The sequence below is a fragment of the Ictalurus punctatus genome, unplaced genomic scaffold (assembly GCF_001660625.3).
Source record: "Ictalurus punctatus breed USDA103 unplaced genomic scaffold, Coco_2.0 tig00005537, whole genome shotgun sequence".
Lineage (NCBI taxonomy): Eukaryota > Metazoa > Chordata > Actinopteri > Siluriformes > Ictaluridae > Ictalurus > Ictalurus punctatus.
Window position 1 is genome coordinate 4168 of NW_026521108.1, and position 17922 is coordinate 22089.

General features: G+C 40.6%; 1 protein-coding gene across 5 annotated transcripts; it reads right to left on the reverse strand.

The window, feature by feature from the left end:
- Positions 1-2204: 2204 nt before the first annotated feature.
- LOC128631166 (uncharacterized) lies at positions 2205-17606 on the reverse strand. Of its 5 annotated transcripts, none has more exons than XM_053679266.1 (7): positions 17143-17606; positions 13164-13320; positions 8160-8328; positions 4576-4695; positions 4325-4423; positions 4063-4191; positions 2205-3108 (listed from the first exon to the last, which is right to left on the reverse strand). In XM_053679266.1, exon 7 carries the CDS (start codon positions 3083-3085, stop codon positions 2231-2233), a length of 855 nt encoding a protein of 284 aa, XP_053535241.1. In that variant the 5' UTR covers positions 3086-3108; positions 4063-4191; positions 4325-4423; positions 4576-4695; positions 8160-8328; positions 13164-13320; positions 17143-17606; the 3' UTR covers positions 2205-2230. The 5 variants fall into 5 exon arrangements, with proteins under 5 accessions (XP_053535241.1, XP_053535243.1, XP_053535244.1 ...); XM_053679268.1 differs by lacking the exon at positions 17143-17606 and having other exon boundaries at positions 2205-2326; positions 2421-3108; positions 13164-14056; XM_053679269.1 differs by lacking the exon at positions 17143-17606 and having other exon boundaries at positions 2205-2318; positions 2421-3108; positions 13164-14055.
- Between the last annotated feature and the right edge of the window lie 316 nt (positions 17607-17922).

Below are 17922 nucleotides of genomic sequence, written 5' to 3' on the forward strand. Positions count from 1 at the left end.
TCATCAGCATAACAGTGGAAGCTAATTCCATGTTTACGAATAATTTGACCTAGGGGTAGCATATATAAAGTAAAGAGCAGTGGGCCTAAAACAGAACCCTGTGGAACTCCAAAAGTAACCTCAGTACGCATGGAGAAATCACCATTTACATCTACGAACTGATAACGATCGGTCAGATAAGACCTGAGCCAGGAGAGGACTGTTCCCTTAATACCAACAACATTTTCTAATCTATCAAGGAGAATAGTGTGATCTATAGTATCAAAAGCTGCGCTAAGGTCGAGTAACACAAGCAGCGAGACACAACCCTGATCGTAGGTCAGTAGAAGGTCATTTACTACTTTAACTAACGCTGTCTCTGTGCTATGATGAGGTCTAAATCCTGACTGATACATTTCATGAATGTTATTCCTATCTAAGTACGAGCATAACTGCTTTGCTACAACCTTTTCTAAAATCTTAGAGATGAAGGGGAGATTTGATATTGGTCTATAGCTGGACAATTGAGACGGGTCAAGATCAGGTTTTTTAATCAAGGGTTTAATAACTGCTAATTTAAGTGATTTAGGTACATAGCCAGTGCTTAGGGAAGAATTGATTATATTTAAAAGTGGTTCAATTACTCCTGGACCAATCTGTTTAAACAAACATGTAGGTACGGGATCTAGTATGCAAGTTGATGAATTGGCAGAAGAGATTAATGTAGCTAGTTTGGTCTCTCTAAGCGGAGCAAAACACTCTAAACATTGATCTGATATTGCTACATTGTCATGTAATGGGTTTGTTACAGTACTGTCCAGTTTTAATTTAATGGCCTGTATTTCACGTCTAATATTTTCAACCTTATCAATGAAAATTTCATGAAATCTTCACTGCTATGTAATGATTGAGTGTTTCTCTCTGTAGTGGTTTTATTCCTAGTTAATTTTGCTACTGTGTTGAAAAGGAATCTAGAATTGTTTTTGTTGTCTTTTATTAAGGTGGAGAAATAGATTTTTCTAGCATCGCCAATAGATTTCCTATATTTCAGTAGGCTCTCCTTCCATGCTGTTTGAAATATCACCAGTTTGGTTTGACACCATTTACGTTCTAATTGTCGAGTTGTCTGTTTTAAGGTTCGCGTTTGATCATTATACCAGGGTGCTAATTTTTTTTCTCTAATTATTTTCCTTTTGAGTGGAGCCACTCTATCTAGCGTGTAGCGGAGTGTTGACTCCGAGCTTTCAGTCGCCTGATCGAGTTCTATGTGATCTGATGGTGATCCAAATCTAATTGATGTTTCTGCGAGGTTATTTATGAAGCTCGGTGCAGTAGCTGATGTGTAGGTACGTTTTATGCGGTAGCGAGGCGAGGTGGAAATATTATGATCAATACGTATTATGAACAAGATAAGATAATGGTCTGAGACAACTTCAGACTGCGGAAAAATGATAATATTTTCTATACTTAGTCCGTATGTTAGTATGAGGTCAAGAGTGTGACCACCATTATGAGTAGGCCCGATTACGTTCTGATTAATCCCTACTGAATCTAAGATGGACACAACCGCTGTCCTCAGAGGGTCTTCTGGATATCAAAGTGAATATTAAAATCACAGACGATTAATGCTTTATCTACAGACACAACCAGGTTTGAGACAAAGTCTGCAAATTCACTAAGAAATTCAGTATATGGCCCTGGGGGTCTGTAAATAATAATTAGAGGAATTGACTTATTTTTTGTGGCTACATAAGTTATACTGGTATAAAGAATTTCAAAAGAATTAAATTTATGCTTAGGTTTTTGTGTGACGACTAGATTTTTACTATGGATGAAACCAACACCTCCTCCTCTATCAGTTGAACGAGGCTGATGTACATAACTGTATCCAGGAGGACTGGCTTCATTTAATGCTATGTACTCGTTTGGTTTAATCCAAGTTTCTGTTAAACACATTAAATTACATTCCTGATCAGTAATGATGTCGTTAACAATAAGAGCCTTAGACACAAGAGATCTAATGTTTAATAGTCCTAGCCTCAGATCAAAAGTGCTGGCTGTGCATTCAATATGATTTAGTTTTATGTTAATTAGGTTACGAAGATAGACTTTCCGAGATTTTCTATATATTTGTATAGCTCGGGGAACAGACACAGTCTCTATAGTATGTATTACCTTTGCCGGATTTTTAGTTGAACATTGATTATACTGAATGTCTGTTATTATTGGAAGATGTGCTTACGGTAGACAGTCACTTGGAGTGTAGCGCCTTGGAAATGTTGTCTGAAAGCAGTTCCGCTCCAAGGCTGCTGGGGTGCAGGCCATCAGGACGAAACAACCTAGGACGCTCCCAGAACAGATTCCAGTTATTGACAAACACCAGATTCTGCTCATTACACCAAGAGACTAACCAATCATTTAATGCTAGAAGTCTACTGAACTTTTCTGCTCCACGTCTGTATGTGGGAAGAGGTCCAGAGACGATGATCTTCGCGGTGGGTGATCTGCCTCGTACCGTCTCGATCAGGCTGGAGAAGTCCCTCTTCAGAACCTCCGTCTGCCGCAGCCTGGTGTCGTTCGTCCCCGCGTGCAGCACAACCGCTCCAGTGCGCTCGTCCTTCTTCAGGATCCCGGATACCTGCGCAGCGACATGAAGGACACAAGCACCAGAAAAACAGTGTGTGCGCACCTTACCTTTAGATGAGGCTACACGGACGTTCCGCACAATGGAGTCTCCGATGATCACAGCGTTGGGTCTGGTCTGGCGGAGAGGGGCGAAGCGGTTCCTGGTTGGAATCTCGAACACCGGAGGTGGAGAGGGTCCAGCCCGCGCCTTCCGCCGCTGGTTCACCCAAGGCCCGAGGTGTGTTGGCGCCGGCGTGACGGAGACCACGGCTGGGAAAGTCCTAGGTGCACGGTCCCTGCACAGAGAAACACACGGCGTAGAGGGGCTGGGAGTGGAAATACCACGCTGTGTGCTTACCTTGGATATGTGGGCAGAGGCACAAGATGTTTCCAGCGCAGTTTGTTGCTCCAGCAGCTGGGCCTGCTTGTCGAGTAGGCCGCGGATCTGCTTCTCCACATTTTCCAGTTCCAGCCGCACCATGTGAAGCTCGAGCGAGTCCTCATCTGCACCCAAAACCAGAGAGACAGCAGACATATATATATATTTTTTTAAACAGAACAGCGGTAAGTGAGAAATGTGAAACGTAAACAAGGCTAGCGGTAGGTGATGCTAGCGGGCTACGGGCTACAAGCTAGTCGCGGATGTTTTGTAAAAAAAAAAAAAAAAAAAGAAAAACATAATACAGATCAAATTTTCGACAGCGCAACGTTACAATTGTTTTATCTAAAGTAGTGTCAGTTATATTTGTATAACGTAAGGTAAATAATTTTAAAGTATAGAGATTAGAAGAAATTAATGTAATAGCGTTAGCTCGAAGGGTGCTGCTTCCTCAGTGACACTTCAAGTTCAAAATAACAGTAGGAGCAATGCCGCAGCGGGCAAGTGATGTAATCGCTGTGTGGCCGAACACCATGTAACACCGGGAAGACCGACTAACGCATCAAGCCAATTTTGGGGACTGATGCACCTGCAATTACAACACCCACTATTTAGCCGAACTGGAGCTCTGTCAGTTGCCTGTTAATTCTGAAAACTCATTAAGGGATACTTTTCAGACCATTTTTATAGTGGCTGCATGCTGTTAGCTGGCACAACGATTCACCCATACACAATAGCTGTGTTTGTCAAGATGCTTTTTCATGTACTGTTAGTTATTTTGTCCACTTCCTGCACGTCGAATACTTCCTTCTTATTTGAAGGCTTCCATATATAGATTTAAATTTACAACCACATATAGAACTTTGACCTTCAAGAAATCCCTACTCGGAGCCAATCATTTCCATACACCTCAAAGACATGACAAAGACAAAAGTCCTGTGATCTTCAGACAGATCTTGTTGGTTTTAGTTTGTGCAGGAATAATATGTGCATTTGCTGCTATGGTCGCACTACCAGAACTCCTGTAGAGTGTGCACATATTGTAATATACTAGTACTGGTGAGTGTGTTAGTACTCACATCACTGGCACACCACTCTTGCATCACTGAGATAATGTGTGTGAGCTTCATCTGCAATGTGAAGGCTGTCACCCACAATGGTTCCATCTCTATGTCTTGGTCCACGTCGCGTACTACTGGGTCCATACCCTGCAGAAATCACAAATCCCCAAACACACATTATACTACTGATATTAAACAACATGGCTATATTGCACCCCACATGATCATTACATCTATAACTGCAAGTTAACATGGCTTATACAAACACATGTAAACACACTGCATGGACTTGAGCGGCTCCAAGAAAGCATCAAGTCCTTCCAGAAACTTCTCCCTGAGCTTGTCGGTCCACTCTGTTGAACGGCTAATCAGGACATATCTGAGTTTAAAAAAAAAAGTTTAATGAGAATGATTAGCTATTAATTATCATTAATAATGATATTCTCTGACAGACAGTGTAACACATTCTGCTTTTTTCCAGCCGTACTTGAGGTCTTCTATAAGACTCTGGACCCTGCGGAATTTAAAGACCTTTTGTGCACTGTAGAGTTAAAACTGAAATTGTCCCTGCTGGTCTCGATGTCTCAGGTGATCATCGAATGTGCGGACGATCGTGGTCATCAGGCTCTCCTTTGTGATCAGCATCCGTGCCTGTAATGAGGATAAGACCACAAATCGGTACTTCTAATAGTGATAAAGTTAACATTTTGTTACAATTCCAATAAATAGTCAAATGAAGTGCACTTCGTTCAACCCTACTTTAATAATAAATGTTTTCCCCAAATAGGGAAAACGACCTTGCTGCTAGAACTTTAATCATTCTATTAAGCTGTATATTCACTATACAACTAGGGGGGGGAGAGAACAGTTAAAGTGTGAACATTCAGAATTGAGTGAATCTAAGAAGACTGTTTCTCCCAACACGTACATGATACCAAAGCTACTGCACACCAGATACAGTGGTGCTTGCAATGTCAAAGTTTTCTATATTTCTACATAAATATGACCTAACACATCAGATTTTCACACAAGTCCTAAAAGTAGACAAGAACCCAATTAAACAAACCAGACTGAAATATTATACTTGGTCAATTATTCATTGAGGAAAATGACGCAATATTACAAATCTGTGAGTGGCACAAATATTGTACTTCTAACCATAGAGTAAGAACATCGAAGATTAGCAGTTAATTTGCCTGAATCTCAAGAGAAAGTGGGTCATGCAGCAAGAAAACAACCTTAAACACACTTTTCTTCTTTAACCATTTTTGGTAGAATGAATTAAGTGAATGTTTTGGAATGTTCAAGTCAAAGTCCTGACCTTAATCCACTAGAAATGTTGTGGAAGGACCTGAAGGAAGCAGTTCATGTGAGGAAACCCACCAGCATCCCAGAGTTGAAGCTAAAATTCCTCCAAGCCGATGTGCAGGACTGATCAACAGTTACCGGAACTGTTTAGTTGCAGTTATTGCTGCACAAGGGGGTCACACCATATCCTGAAAGCAAGGGTTCACATACTTTTGCCACTCACAGATATGTAATATTGGTTCACTTCCCTCAATATATAAATGATGAAGTATTATATTTTTGTCTCATTAGTTTAATTGGGTTCTCTTTATCTACAACCCCAATTCCAAAAAGGCTGGGACAATATGGAAAATGCAAAAAAAACAAAACATCAAACCCCAAAACCAAAGAGACATTTGAAAATTCAATTCACCCTGTACTATATTGAAAACACATTATTTGATGTTGTACTTTGATGTTGAATATTAAAAAATAAATTTAATTCACACTCATTTCAAATCTGATGACTGCAACAAACTCCTAAAAAGTTGTTTAACACTGTGTAACATCACCATTTCTTTTATTAACAAGCGGGATTTTCTACCATTCATCTGTTATAGATTTATTCAGCTGCGCAACTATACAGTGCCTTGGTTGCACTCTTTTGTGCTTCATAATGCACCACACTTTCTCAATCAGAAACAGGTCAGGACACGAAGGCACGGTGAAAATTTGCGCTGACAGGTAATGGAGAACTCCCTGTCATGGTCATCCTTCATGTAGGGCTGGACGATATGGCCAAAATGTATATCACGATATATTGCTTAATTTCGGTCGATACGATATAACTCCGATATCGATATGAACAATATAAATCCTCAGAAAAACTGCCAAGGACGCCCACATAGATGTCTGTACCTTCAAACTTCTGTAAAATGAATGCCAAGTCTATGAAACCTCCTCCTATAAAACTATATAATAATTTAGAAATTAAAAAAATTATTTTGAATTTAACCTTCATACAAACAAGAAATGTGAAATCACTGTCAAATAAACAAAACTCTCACCTTTGTCAATATTAATATCTTTAACTTATTACTATTTTATTCTTATAGATTGAAATAAAAGTGCTTCAGCCAGGATAAAAAAATTATGAAAAATGCTCAGAGTTGCTGAAGAAAACAGAAAAAGTGTGAGCAATAACAAGAACACATGTTGCTGGGGCAGGGACATTGTTGGGGGTTGATGACACCCAATGATAGGCTCTAGAGGTTTCTAGCAAGAAATACAAGCTGGTCTACATTATCTGGCTTCAAAGATGCCCTTTTACATGTGACAATGTTGCCACCTGTACTAAAAACCCTCTCAGAGGGGGAGCTTGTGGCTTGAATACACAAGTAATGTTTTGCCAGTTGTCCTACTCTGGGGAAGTTCTTATGAGAGACACTAACAAACAAACTGACAGAGGCTCTACACTTAAGAGAAGGAACTAAAGAATGAAGTAACACGTGAGTTGCAGACAGTTTTAGTTACTGCATAGCAGGAGCTCGGGTACATTCTTTAAGTAGTGAATTATTATTTACAAAAACTGTTTTCAGAATTGTAATGCTGTTCTCTCCAGGGAAGGGGTCACAATGTTAACTGATGTCTGCCCCAGAGACAATAACAGCACCGAGACTCTTCCCATAATGTCTAACCTGAAATCTTCCTGTAATGCTGCAGACCGAGGGGTCCTGGTCCATGCCACCATGGAGGACATTTTAAGCTCATTGTAAAACACTGATTTTGAGTTTCTTGAAGCATTTGTGTGTTCATTTGGAAGTATGCTTGGCTCTTTATCTTGTTGAAAGCCAAGTCTGAACCTCCTGGCAAAGGCAAGCTAAAGGTTCCGGGCTAAAATGAAATTGCTCCACCTTCCCCTCTCTCTCTCTGCTTCAGCGGTTCAACCCCAGATACCAGGCAAAAATTACTTCATGTATACAGAGATCCCCAAACTATACACCGAAACCAGACCTCATTTCAGAACATCTCGAAGAAAAAACATTTTATGCCTACATATTTATTATATATCTATTTTGTAATTGCTTTTTTTTATATTATGTGACTGTTGCCACTATTGTTTTTTTTATAATGCTCGTGTTTAAATAAAGGAGTTAAAAGTATTATTTATTTATACACAAAGTAGTATTGAGTATCGTGTATTTTTGCTGGTATCGACTACTAGATTTTTGGTATCGTGACATCCCTAGATTGGACATTCTATGTTTGAGTTATAACAACTTCCTTTTTCATGGTGAAACTTCTAAATTTGTGAGAGCGCCACGCCCACGGCGAGCAGCAAAAATTCAAAAGCTTCGGAATTTAGCATCGTCAATGCCTGCAGATGAGACTGACTGAACGTGATGCCGATCTGATGAAAGCTCCAGGAGGAGTACGTTAAAGTACAAGGCCTGGAAATGGCAAAAAAGGAGGAAAAAATTAAGAGAAAAATCAGAATGCTGACTTCCTATTGAGTTTAGGGTATGGGTTCAAGAGACCAGGGAGTCAGCCATTTTAAGTGTTGTCTCAATTGCAAAATCCTTCCAGTGCACTGGAACGTTCGCTCCCTAAAAAATCCCCACAACGCACCACAAAAACCAGGGAGCATTGATACTCACTATGTTCCCTTAGTGGAAATGACCTCATGTCTCTCAGCTAATGTCTCTCTCTAGTGTCACTGGTACTGACCTGTGACCTGGTACTGACCTGGTACTGGCAAACAGTCCCTTATGTATGGAGACTTTTGGAAAACCCTGTAGTTATGTCCTTTATTTGATGAAAAAACATACCTCCAGTAGGCCTAGTTCATGGCGTTGCGTTTCTCTGGTCGGTGCAGCTCTACAGGAGTGATGTGATTGGCTGGGTGGGTGACCGACAGGGTGGTGAAGGGTGGAGTGGGGCCTCCTGAAGTCGACATGGCTCGAACAGCGTTCAGAGTAGGAAACCACAGGCTCCTGTCTGATAAACACCAGTCAACAGGTTAATATGATGACTGTTTACGGAGATGAATAAAGGACACAAGACTATGGCCCCATACACAGTGATGGACAATTTACAGACAGAAAAGTGACTGAAACCTTTGTTTGGTGCTACAATGCATAAATCATCTTAGTCCTAGTGGGTTTATGTTAGGAGACATTAATGGAGCATTTCTGAAAGGAATCTCCAGTGTCAACACTGTAAAAGTCAGGGGTAAAGCTACAAGTTTTCAGATACAGCCAAAACATCAGCACAGAGGACATTTCTGTGGCCCTATCGGTAACATGACAAGCAGCATTTTTGCTTTGTTTTATATATATATAAAAAAAGTTTTGTTTTTTTTAAATAAAATAAATAAATAAAAATAAATAAATAAACACACCACACAATAGGTGAGGGAAGAACAGCTGTTACAACATGCTAACACAAGTGAGAGCGGGAATGTGTTTTCATTCTACAACATTAAATGCAACTATACACCGATCAGCTACAACAGTAAAACCACTGACAGGTGAAGTGAAGAACACTGATTATCTCATTACAACAGCACCAGTGAAGGGGTGGGGTATACCAGGCACCAAGCGAACGGTTAGGGAAAAATGGGCAAGTGTAAGGATCTGAGCAACTTTGAAAAGGGCCAAACTGTGACGTCTAGATAACTGGGTCTGAGCATTGCCAAAACGGCAGGTCTTGTACCTACCAAAAGTGGCCCATGGAAGGACAACTGGTGAACTGGTGACAGGGTCAAGGGCACCCAAGGCTCACTGATGCGAGTGGGGAGCAAAAGCTAGCAGAGGCAGTGTGATGTTCTGGGCAATGTTCTGCTGGGAAACCTCGGGTCCTGGCTTTTGTGTGGATGTTAATATACTTTGACATGTACCACTTACCCAACACTGTTGCAGACCACGTACACCTCTTCATGGCAACAAAATTCCCTAATGGCAGTGGTCTCCTTCAGTGGAATAATGTTCCCAGACACACTACAAAAAATGGTTCAGGAATGGTTTGAGGAACATGACAGAGTTCAAGGTGTTGACTGCCACCAAATTCCCCAGATCATTTGAGCATCTGTTGAGCATCTGTGGGATGTTCTGGACAAACAAGTCTGATCCACGGAGGCCCACCTTGCATCTTACAGGACTTAAAGGAACTATGTTCTTGGTGCCCGAAACCACAGCACACCTTCAGAGGTCTTGCGGCATCCATGCCTCGACGAGTAAGAGCTGTTTTAGCGGCACAAGGAGGACCTGCACATTAGTCAGGTGGTTTTAATGTTATGGCTGATTATTATTTTTTTTTTTTTAACAGATTGTTAGTGCTGCCAAGTTGCTGTGGTGCAAGTGGAATAAAACACTTTGGGATGTGCTGTTAACTCCACGTTGAGCTGAAGAACATGCCACCCCATCAGTAAATATATTTTCCTAGAACAACTCTGTGGTGTTTTATTCATTTGATGATTTTGTGGTCAGTAAACCATTTTTGTGTTGATTTTGATGATGATTTGGATCATTGTCCTGCTGGAAGATCCAACCACAGCCCATTTTAATCTTTCTGGCAGAGGCAGTCAGGTTTTCATTTAATATCTGTTGATATTTGATAGAGTCCATGATGCCAGGAAGTGATGGACTTTTAACAGATTGACCACACGGCATCACTCTTATGCCAGTTGACTTTTTCAGATGAAGCTCTTCCATAACATTCCAGAGCGTATTTTACCACCTTAACATCACCTCTAATTAAAACTGTGAGATCATCGGCATATGCAGATAATTTGGTGGGTTGTTGACAGTTTAGAGTGTCGATTTGTAGACCTGTTAATTCTTTCCTAAGCTCATATAGCAGGGGTTAAATAATTATGCTGTAAAGTTGGCCCGACAGGGGGCATCCCTGCCTGATACCCTTCTGAGCCTTCACAGCAGTACTTAAGCTACTGGCCACTTTTATCATAAATGTAGCTCCAGAGTATAATAACCTCATCATTGAGATAAAATTTTCATCAAAACCAAAAGCCTTTAGGATGTTAAAAAGAAAAACATGTTCGACCCGGTCAAAAGCTTTCTCCTGATCTAATGGTAAAAACCCCATTTCAATCTTGTTGTCATACGCATGGTCATACAAGTGCCTTACTAGATGCAGATTCTCTGTAATAGATCTGTCTTTTATATAGTATGATTGGTCTTTGTGTATGATTGTGTGCAGTACATCATTTGCTCTGTTTACCAAACATTTTGAAAAGATTTTGTCTCAGAACCGCGCTCTGTCCTCCCCACGCACGCACTCCCAGAGAGAGAGAGAGAGAGAGAGAGAGAGAGGCACAGATCAATAGAGACAGAAAGGCAGTCAGACAGAAAGAAAGTGAGAGAGAATGACAGACAGAAAGTGAGAGACCAAGATAGAGATGACAGTGAGACACACACACAGAGAGTGAGACAGAGACCGATCAAGAGAGAGATGGAAAGACAATCAGTCAGACAGAAAGAGATAAAGAAATAGAGAGAGACTTGTTTCTCTCAGGCTCTCATAGTGACTCAGGCCTCAGCTGGTGCTGTCCTTGGTGCTGAAATCAGCCTGCAGTTCACTGAATCTTCATTACAGCATAAACATGATACACCATGTAACTAAAAGTATATGGACGCCTGACCATAACACCCACATGTGCTTCTTCCCTGAACTGTTGCCACACAGCTGAAATCACACAGCTGTATAGAACATCTCTGTACGCTGTAGCGTTACAATTTCCCTTCACTGCAACTAATAGACCCAAACCGGTTCCAGCATCACAACGCCCCTGTACACAAACCCAGCTCCATGAAGACACAGTGTGTTACGGTTGATGCAGAAGAACTTTACTGGCCAGAAGAGTGGACTCTATTGTAACAGTAAAGGGGAAATACATCTGGAATGGGATGTTCAACAAGCGTATACTGTACGGGTGTGATGGTCAGGTGTCCACAAACTTTTGGCCATAGTGTGTTCTTGAAGAAAAAAAAAGGAAGCTGGGTTCTAATGTTCAGACTTGATGACAATTTTAATAGAGCTGTGATGGTTTAGCCCGAGACGGGACTGAGAACACTCAATCCACACTCGCACAGAAAGTGATAGGGGGCAAAAAATAATAATAATAATAATTTTTTTAATAAAAATAAAATAAAAAGACACTTTCAGCAGGGTTTACTGACTGTTTGGTAAACAGCTCCCCAGTGCAATACGTTATAATAATGCAGATACAATGTGGGCCTCAGAAATCATAAACTATTATGGAAATGGTCACTTAAAGCGTTCCCGTATTATGTACACACGCATAACAATAACAGGTGGTCATGGTAACGCACACACAACCCCATCCTTGATTATCAGCTACTATAGGAACAATAACATGTAAGAACAAGTGCATTAATATACGAGGGTGAATCAAAAAAATGAAAACCTTATAAAAACACATTTGTTTTTCTTGACAAACTTTTCTCAGCACTATAACTCTATAACTCTGACTTTCCATCAGATCTCTTTCCTTTAGCACACAAACACTTTGTACTCGATCAGCCTGACTCCCCTGGAGGTGTCCATCATGGAACATCCTGCCAAACCTGAACGTCAACACGTCTCGGAGCCACGGACGGGAGAAAAGGAAAGACACATGACGGTGTGGAGAGAAGACAAAACGCTGAGTGACTCAGAGAGAGCCTCATCGATCCACTGATCACGTCATACCACTTATTATTATTATTATTACTGATGTGCCAAAGCTCGGTTTCCATTTTTAATCCCTTATAAGATTAGAGGTATAATCTTCTTATAATCACGTATACGATCTGATCATAATATACATCATGCATGTTATTGTTTAACACACACACACACACACACCCCTTCGTTGCCAGAGATCTAATTAAAGACTGAGATTGAACATGTCCCTCCTTCTGATAGTGTAAAATTATACATTACAGATTTGGAATTGCATTCTCGCTGTGATGTCTCTCACTCTTTACTGGTAGGAAGAGAGAGAGAGCGAGAGAGAGAGAGAGAGAGAGAGAGAGAGAGAGAGAGAGAGTGTGAAAGAGTGTGTCAGAGAGCGAGCGAGTCAGAGATAGAGAGAGCAAATTTAATATTATTACTATTAATAATTTTAAAAAACGGAGCAGATCCAATAGGGCTTCGCAGCAGCAGTGCTTTACCTCAAAGTGATTTGTAACACACACAGTGGAAATGGTGTAGCAAAAGTCATGCAACCATTGTGGGGGGAAAAAGCGGGGGGGGGCTCTGATACTTTGTACCAGATGCATCATCTTTTATAATTGTGATTAATGGTCCATTAGAGAAGAAAAAATCCATTCCGTTCTTTGATTACTTATTTGGCATACAGTGAATATTCATACTTTAAGGCCATGTGGAACAATTTCCAAAATGCATTTAAATGGGGTAAATTGTGTACATTGAACCGAGAGTACTAGACATGTTTGCTAAAAGCAACACAAAGGCTTTATTCACACTGCAGGAATTTTATATTGTGTGTTTAGATTTTTTCTTTTAGACAGACTGTTCAACTGCAAATTTGTTCTGGTGAATGACAGGCATTCAAAATCTTTCTGCAGAACTCTGTTGAAGATTCTGTACATCAGAGATTCATCTGAACTTCAACAAAACATTTCACATTTATAGAGTTTTGTCTACGTTCATCAAGTAATCACATTTATAAGATTATTAATTAATCACGACAGTTCTACTGTGCACGTCTATTACACAACTATCAGTGCTGTTCTGCTGGATATCGGCTCATTTCTGGAGCAGAACAAACTAAAGTCCATTAGACTTACCTCTTGATCAATACGGGTCATCACATGTTGGATTTCGGGTATTTCACTGCCTCTCGGTGTTGTACAACTGCAGGAGCCGTGGGAGGTGCTGATCAAGCCCTTCAAACAATGCCTTCTTTAAGTCAGGTGACACAAGCCTGCACAACTCGAACACAACCTGTTGAAGAGAACCAAATTTAAAATAGTCAAGAGACAAATCTCCACCATTCTGAAGGCATAAAGTACGTATTCATGTGTAAGCAAACATTTGTTTTATCTATGGAAAATAAATGAGCATTAGAACAGATTTACTTGTCTCTGACTGAACAAAGCAGGCCATATTAAACTGGGTTAAATATACAAATCCACACAGTTCACCAGTCCAACAGAATCTGTACAACACATTAGCAATACTTCTGCTCTGTTTAGACCCAGAAAATATAAAATACTTTAGTATGAAATTTCTGTCGAGTGTCTACCATGGGGTCGGGATTTACGGTCTGTGAACACGTGCTGATTACACGTGCAGGAAAAGCAACCCACACGTGCAACCCTGACCGAGTGAGAACGACTCAAACGATTCAAGAAGAGGATTCTGAATCGGTTCATTTAAAGAATCATTACCAAAGCCGCTTATCCTACTTCGATGGTTTGAATGAATGAACTGAATCAGTTGAACCGACTCTTCATCGCTCAGGAAGCCAACGCCGACGAGAATTTCAGGATTATTTTAAAACATTTTTATATTTTTTGAGAGAAGTTTAACGGCTTGAGAAGTGACTCAAGCAGCCTTTTTATTCACAAATCTCACACACACAAACAAGAACACGATACTCGCTAAATATATATATATATAAATAAATAGATAATTCAAATAATTCTCCTTCCAGTTGCCTTTAAAACCCACAAGGAGTAAAGAATATAAAATAAGCAAACAAGTTTCAACCAGTATGTACACAGTCTTTAAAAGTTGATGAAATCTCACTTTTTCTTCTAAAACCACACATAATGCCCCTTCCAGACACCAGATATTCTCAAATGATACAAGGTCTTTCATCTCTTGGTAAAACTTAAAATCGATTAACATCCTAGATTTTAACAGAATCACAAAAACCACTAAAACGCTGTCCCCTGAATTTGACTCAATTCTGTTTCTCCTGCTGACATATATGGCCATCTTTGCCTGCCCTATGATAAAATTTATCAACTGACACTTAAACCTTTTTTTTTTTTGAGAGTATTTAAAACCAAAGATAAAAGTTTCGATTGTAAAACTCTCATTAAAATGGCCAAGCAGTCTCTGTAAAACAGTAAAAAGAGGCTTCAATCTCACACAGTGCATAAACATGTGAAACACAGATTCTCTCACGGCACAGAAAGGACATTCATAACTCACATCAGGGTTTAAAACACAGATAAAAGAATTAACAGCCACTGCACCGTGTAAAATCCTCCACTGTAAATCCCCACACTTTTTATTAATGGTGACTTGTACAAAGCTCTCCATTGTGGCTTTACATGTTCCTTTATTTGTAGAACAGACCGCCAAGGTGTGTCGACTCTTTTGTCCAGAAACTTTTTATTTAGGGATAGTACACACATTTTGTACAGTTCTTTCCCAGATGGTAACTTGGGACCCACAAAACTTAGTTTTTCAGATTTAAGAAACACACCTGAGCACTCATGTACATTCGCCGAGACTCTAAAATCCGGTAAAGGATCTTGGTCATTGGGACTACTTAACCTTCCGGAATATTCCTCCAGGATTTTCAAGACCTCTTCAGTCAACAGGGACCTCCATTCCACAAGGAACTGCGTGACTACACGGACTGACCTCATCTTTATGTGTCCAGCAACTGCCACCGCGTTCCCAAAACCCGGTCCTGCTACGGTCAGTAGGTCACCCAGAGTGATGACTCCAGCCCTGCAGAACCCCTCCGTGAGCGCAGGAAACGGCTTCCTTTGAGATGCATCTAAAATGGAACCATTTATGATTGGCTCCTCCAGCGGCCAGTAGAGAGAACTTGAGCATGGTACTCTCTGCACTGTTAAAAGTCCCCACACTTTAAAAACATTACGGTAAAAAACAGGAAGTTTCCTGATGTCCATCTTTTTCGGGTCCATCCAGAAAAGAGGTTTATTTAAATCCAGCCCTTCAAGTGTCCGTAAAATGGCACATGCTACAGCCTTCCAGTTTGCATTTACAGGTCCATGTAGCAGCCTTTGCACAAACGTAACCGAAAGGCTGCAGTCCTGCTCTGCAGGTGCACCAGTCCATGTCCCCCTTCATCCTTGGGGAGAAACAGAACACTCTGTGGAACCCAGTGTAGATTGTTTCAAGAAGACGTTATCATGGGCCTGTTCATTGTAGATTTCACACTTGCACAGTTGCTTGTAGAAACCGACTGCTCTCTTTCGAATTTCTCTATGGTCCACTAAAAGTGTCCCATCATCAGAAAACAGGCCATGTATCATCTTATTCTGACCATTCTTTTTTCCAAATTAAAAAAGAATTTCGACGGTGCATCCATACACTCCACATTCTGAAACCGTGACCTGACCAGAGCTCCTTGTGCAGTAACGTCTGGCAATTTTTTCAATAAATTCTTTTTTGTCATTAAATTTTCTATGCATACCTGCCGTCCTGTGTTTTTCATTAACTCTTGAAGCGTCATTATTTCATCCTCCAAGGATTTCATGCGTAGAGTTGTGTCTCTCGTGACATTGGAGGTATTTTGTTGACACAGCTGTTTAATTTGCGTTTTGGCAAAATCCCACCACTGTTGCACGATTTAAAAGAACCCTTTGTGGTTCTAAAATCACTCCACAAATATTTAAACACATCCCTAAAATGAACGTCTTGCAATAAACTGGTGTTAAAATGCCAATACGCACTCTTATGCTTGAGTTTACTTAAATACACAGTAGCCAGAACCATACAATGGTCCGTAAATCCTACCGGTATAATTACACAACTTCTAAAAGCACTTAACTGCTGTTTAAAACCATCAAATTTATCCAATCTGGCCATAGAGAGCATATTATTATAGGAGTGCACCCAGGTATACTGCTTTTGCATGAGGTGAAAATTTCTCCAAATGTCCACAAGGTCACAGGAATTCATTAACTCGACTAACCTTCTACGTGATGGCATATGGGGCTCTACATGATTCCTGTCTATACCCAGCTCTGTACAATTAAAATCCCCCGCTAGAATAAAAAAATCATCAGAGTCACAATTCTTCAGGACATTATCTAAGGTTAATAAAAATAACATTCTTTCAATGGCGGTGGTCGGGGCATAAACACAAACAAAAACGACCCACCTATTCTCATATTGAGCTCTAACCTTTAACAGTCGACCCTTTATAATCTCATCAAGTTGATAAGAACAGGGGATAAAATTAGAGGAAAATAAAATAACTACTCCCCCACTGGTAGATGTCTTATGACTTAAAACGGATAACCCTTTAAACTCCCTGGCCCAGTCCGCAGCATTATTAGCGTCTGTGTGGGTTTCCTGAGCAAAGATTACATCAATTTTCTTTTGCTTCACCGTTTCAAACAACAAAAATCTTTTATTTCTTTCCCTTGCTCCATTTAAATTCAACGAAGCAACTCGAAACTCACTCATAAATATGAGGAAAAATAATAGATTTACGTACATGATGTCTAGGATTGACTATCACTACCGTTATTGTCTAACATTACATTGACTTTTGTAAGGATTTTCTTTAGACGGTATCCCTCCTGATCAGTGAAACCCCCTTCTCCCATAAACCCCCTTGTTTTTTTAATTTAATGAACTGTTCCACATCCGGGAAAACTCGTCTATCCTCACATTCCTAGCATGTTTAGTCTTTCTCAGAAAAGCCCTGATGTCGTCCACGCTATATTCATGGCTCGAAAAGCCACTTAGATTTACACTAGTATTAGTTGTTAATCACAAATTTACACTACATGTAATACTACAGTTAGACGCTTCGCTCTCGCTCTCTACCTCCACAGAATTCAGCTCCTCTGCAACATCTTTCCTCTTAGCCTGTGCATGAGGACGATTTCTCCGTCTCTTTCTCTGGGGCACCTTGAACACATTCTCTTCCGTCTCCATATGAGAGCTATCATCCGCAACTTCATCAGCAAGGGACAGATCACACTATCTAGTGACACCGTACTGTCCTGTGTATCCTTATCACCTAAATCCGGCTCAGTCTCAGCCTTCTCTTCTTCACCTGGTTTAGCACCGACACCCTGGTGAGAGGGGCCAGCTTCAGGTGTCTCCACCTGAGAAGGTACTGCTGTTCCCTCTCCCGGTGTGGGGGCCCCATCCACCCCAACACCCTCTCCAGCAGTAACCTCGTTACCAGCGGCCTCATTAGCATTATCATTATTTTCGGGATTTACCCGTTTTTCTGGACAGGCCTGCAGCAGATGACCAGATAAACTACACCCAAAACACTTCATTGTAGTAATAGTAGCGTAAATAACAATTAAAATCTTCCACCTTTACATTCAGTGTCAGATCCAGATCATTATTGTCCTTCAGAACCATGTACACAAACCGTCTGAAAGACAAATATGTTTTACACGAGGGGATTTACTTGTAGTCGCGATCTTCTTGATCTGAGAGACTGGTTTTCCATAGCGGGGGATAGGGTTTGTGAAAGAACCTCGTCCTTAATAAAAGGAGGAACATTCGACAGGATGACTTTTTTACACGGGGTTGATAAAGGAAGCATTAAGTGGAACACATCATCAATCACAACTCCACTGTCCACCA

Bases quoted from the DNA above. Each gene is read 5' to 3' on its own strand.
- LOC128631166 (XM_053679266.1), bottom strand. From the start codon at position 3,085: ATGGTGCGGCTGGAACTGGAAAATGTGGAGAAGCAGATCCGCGGCCTA.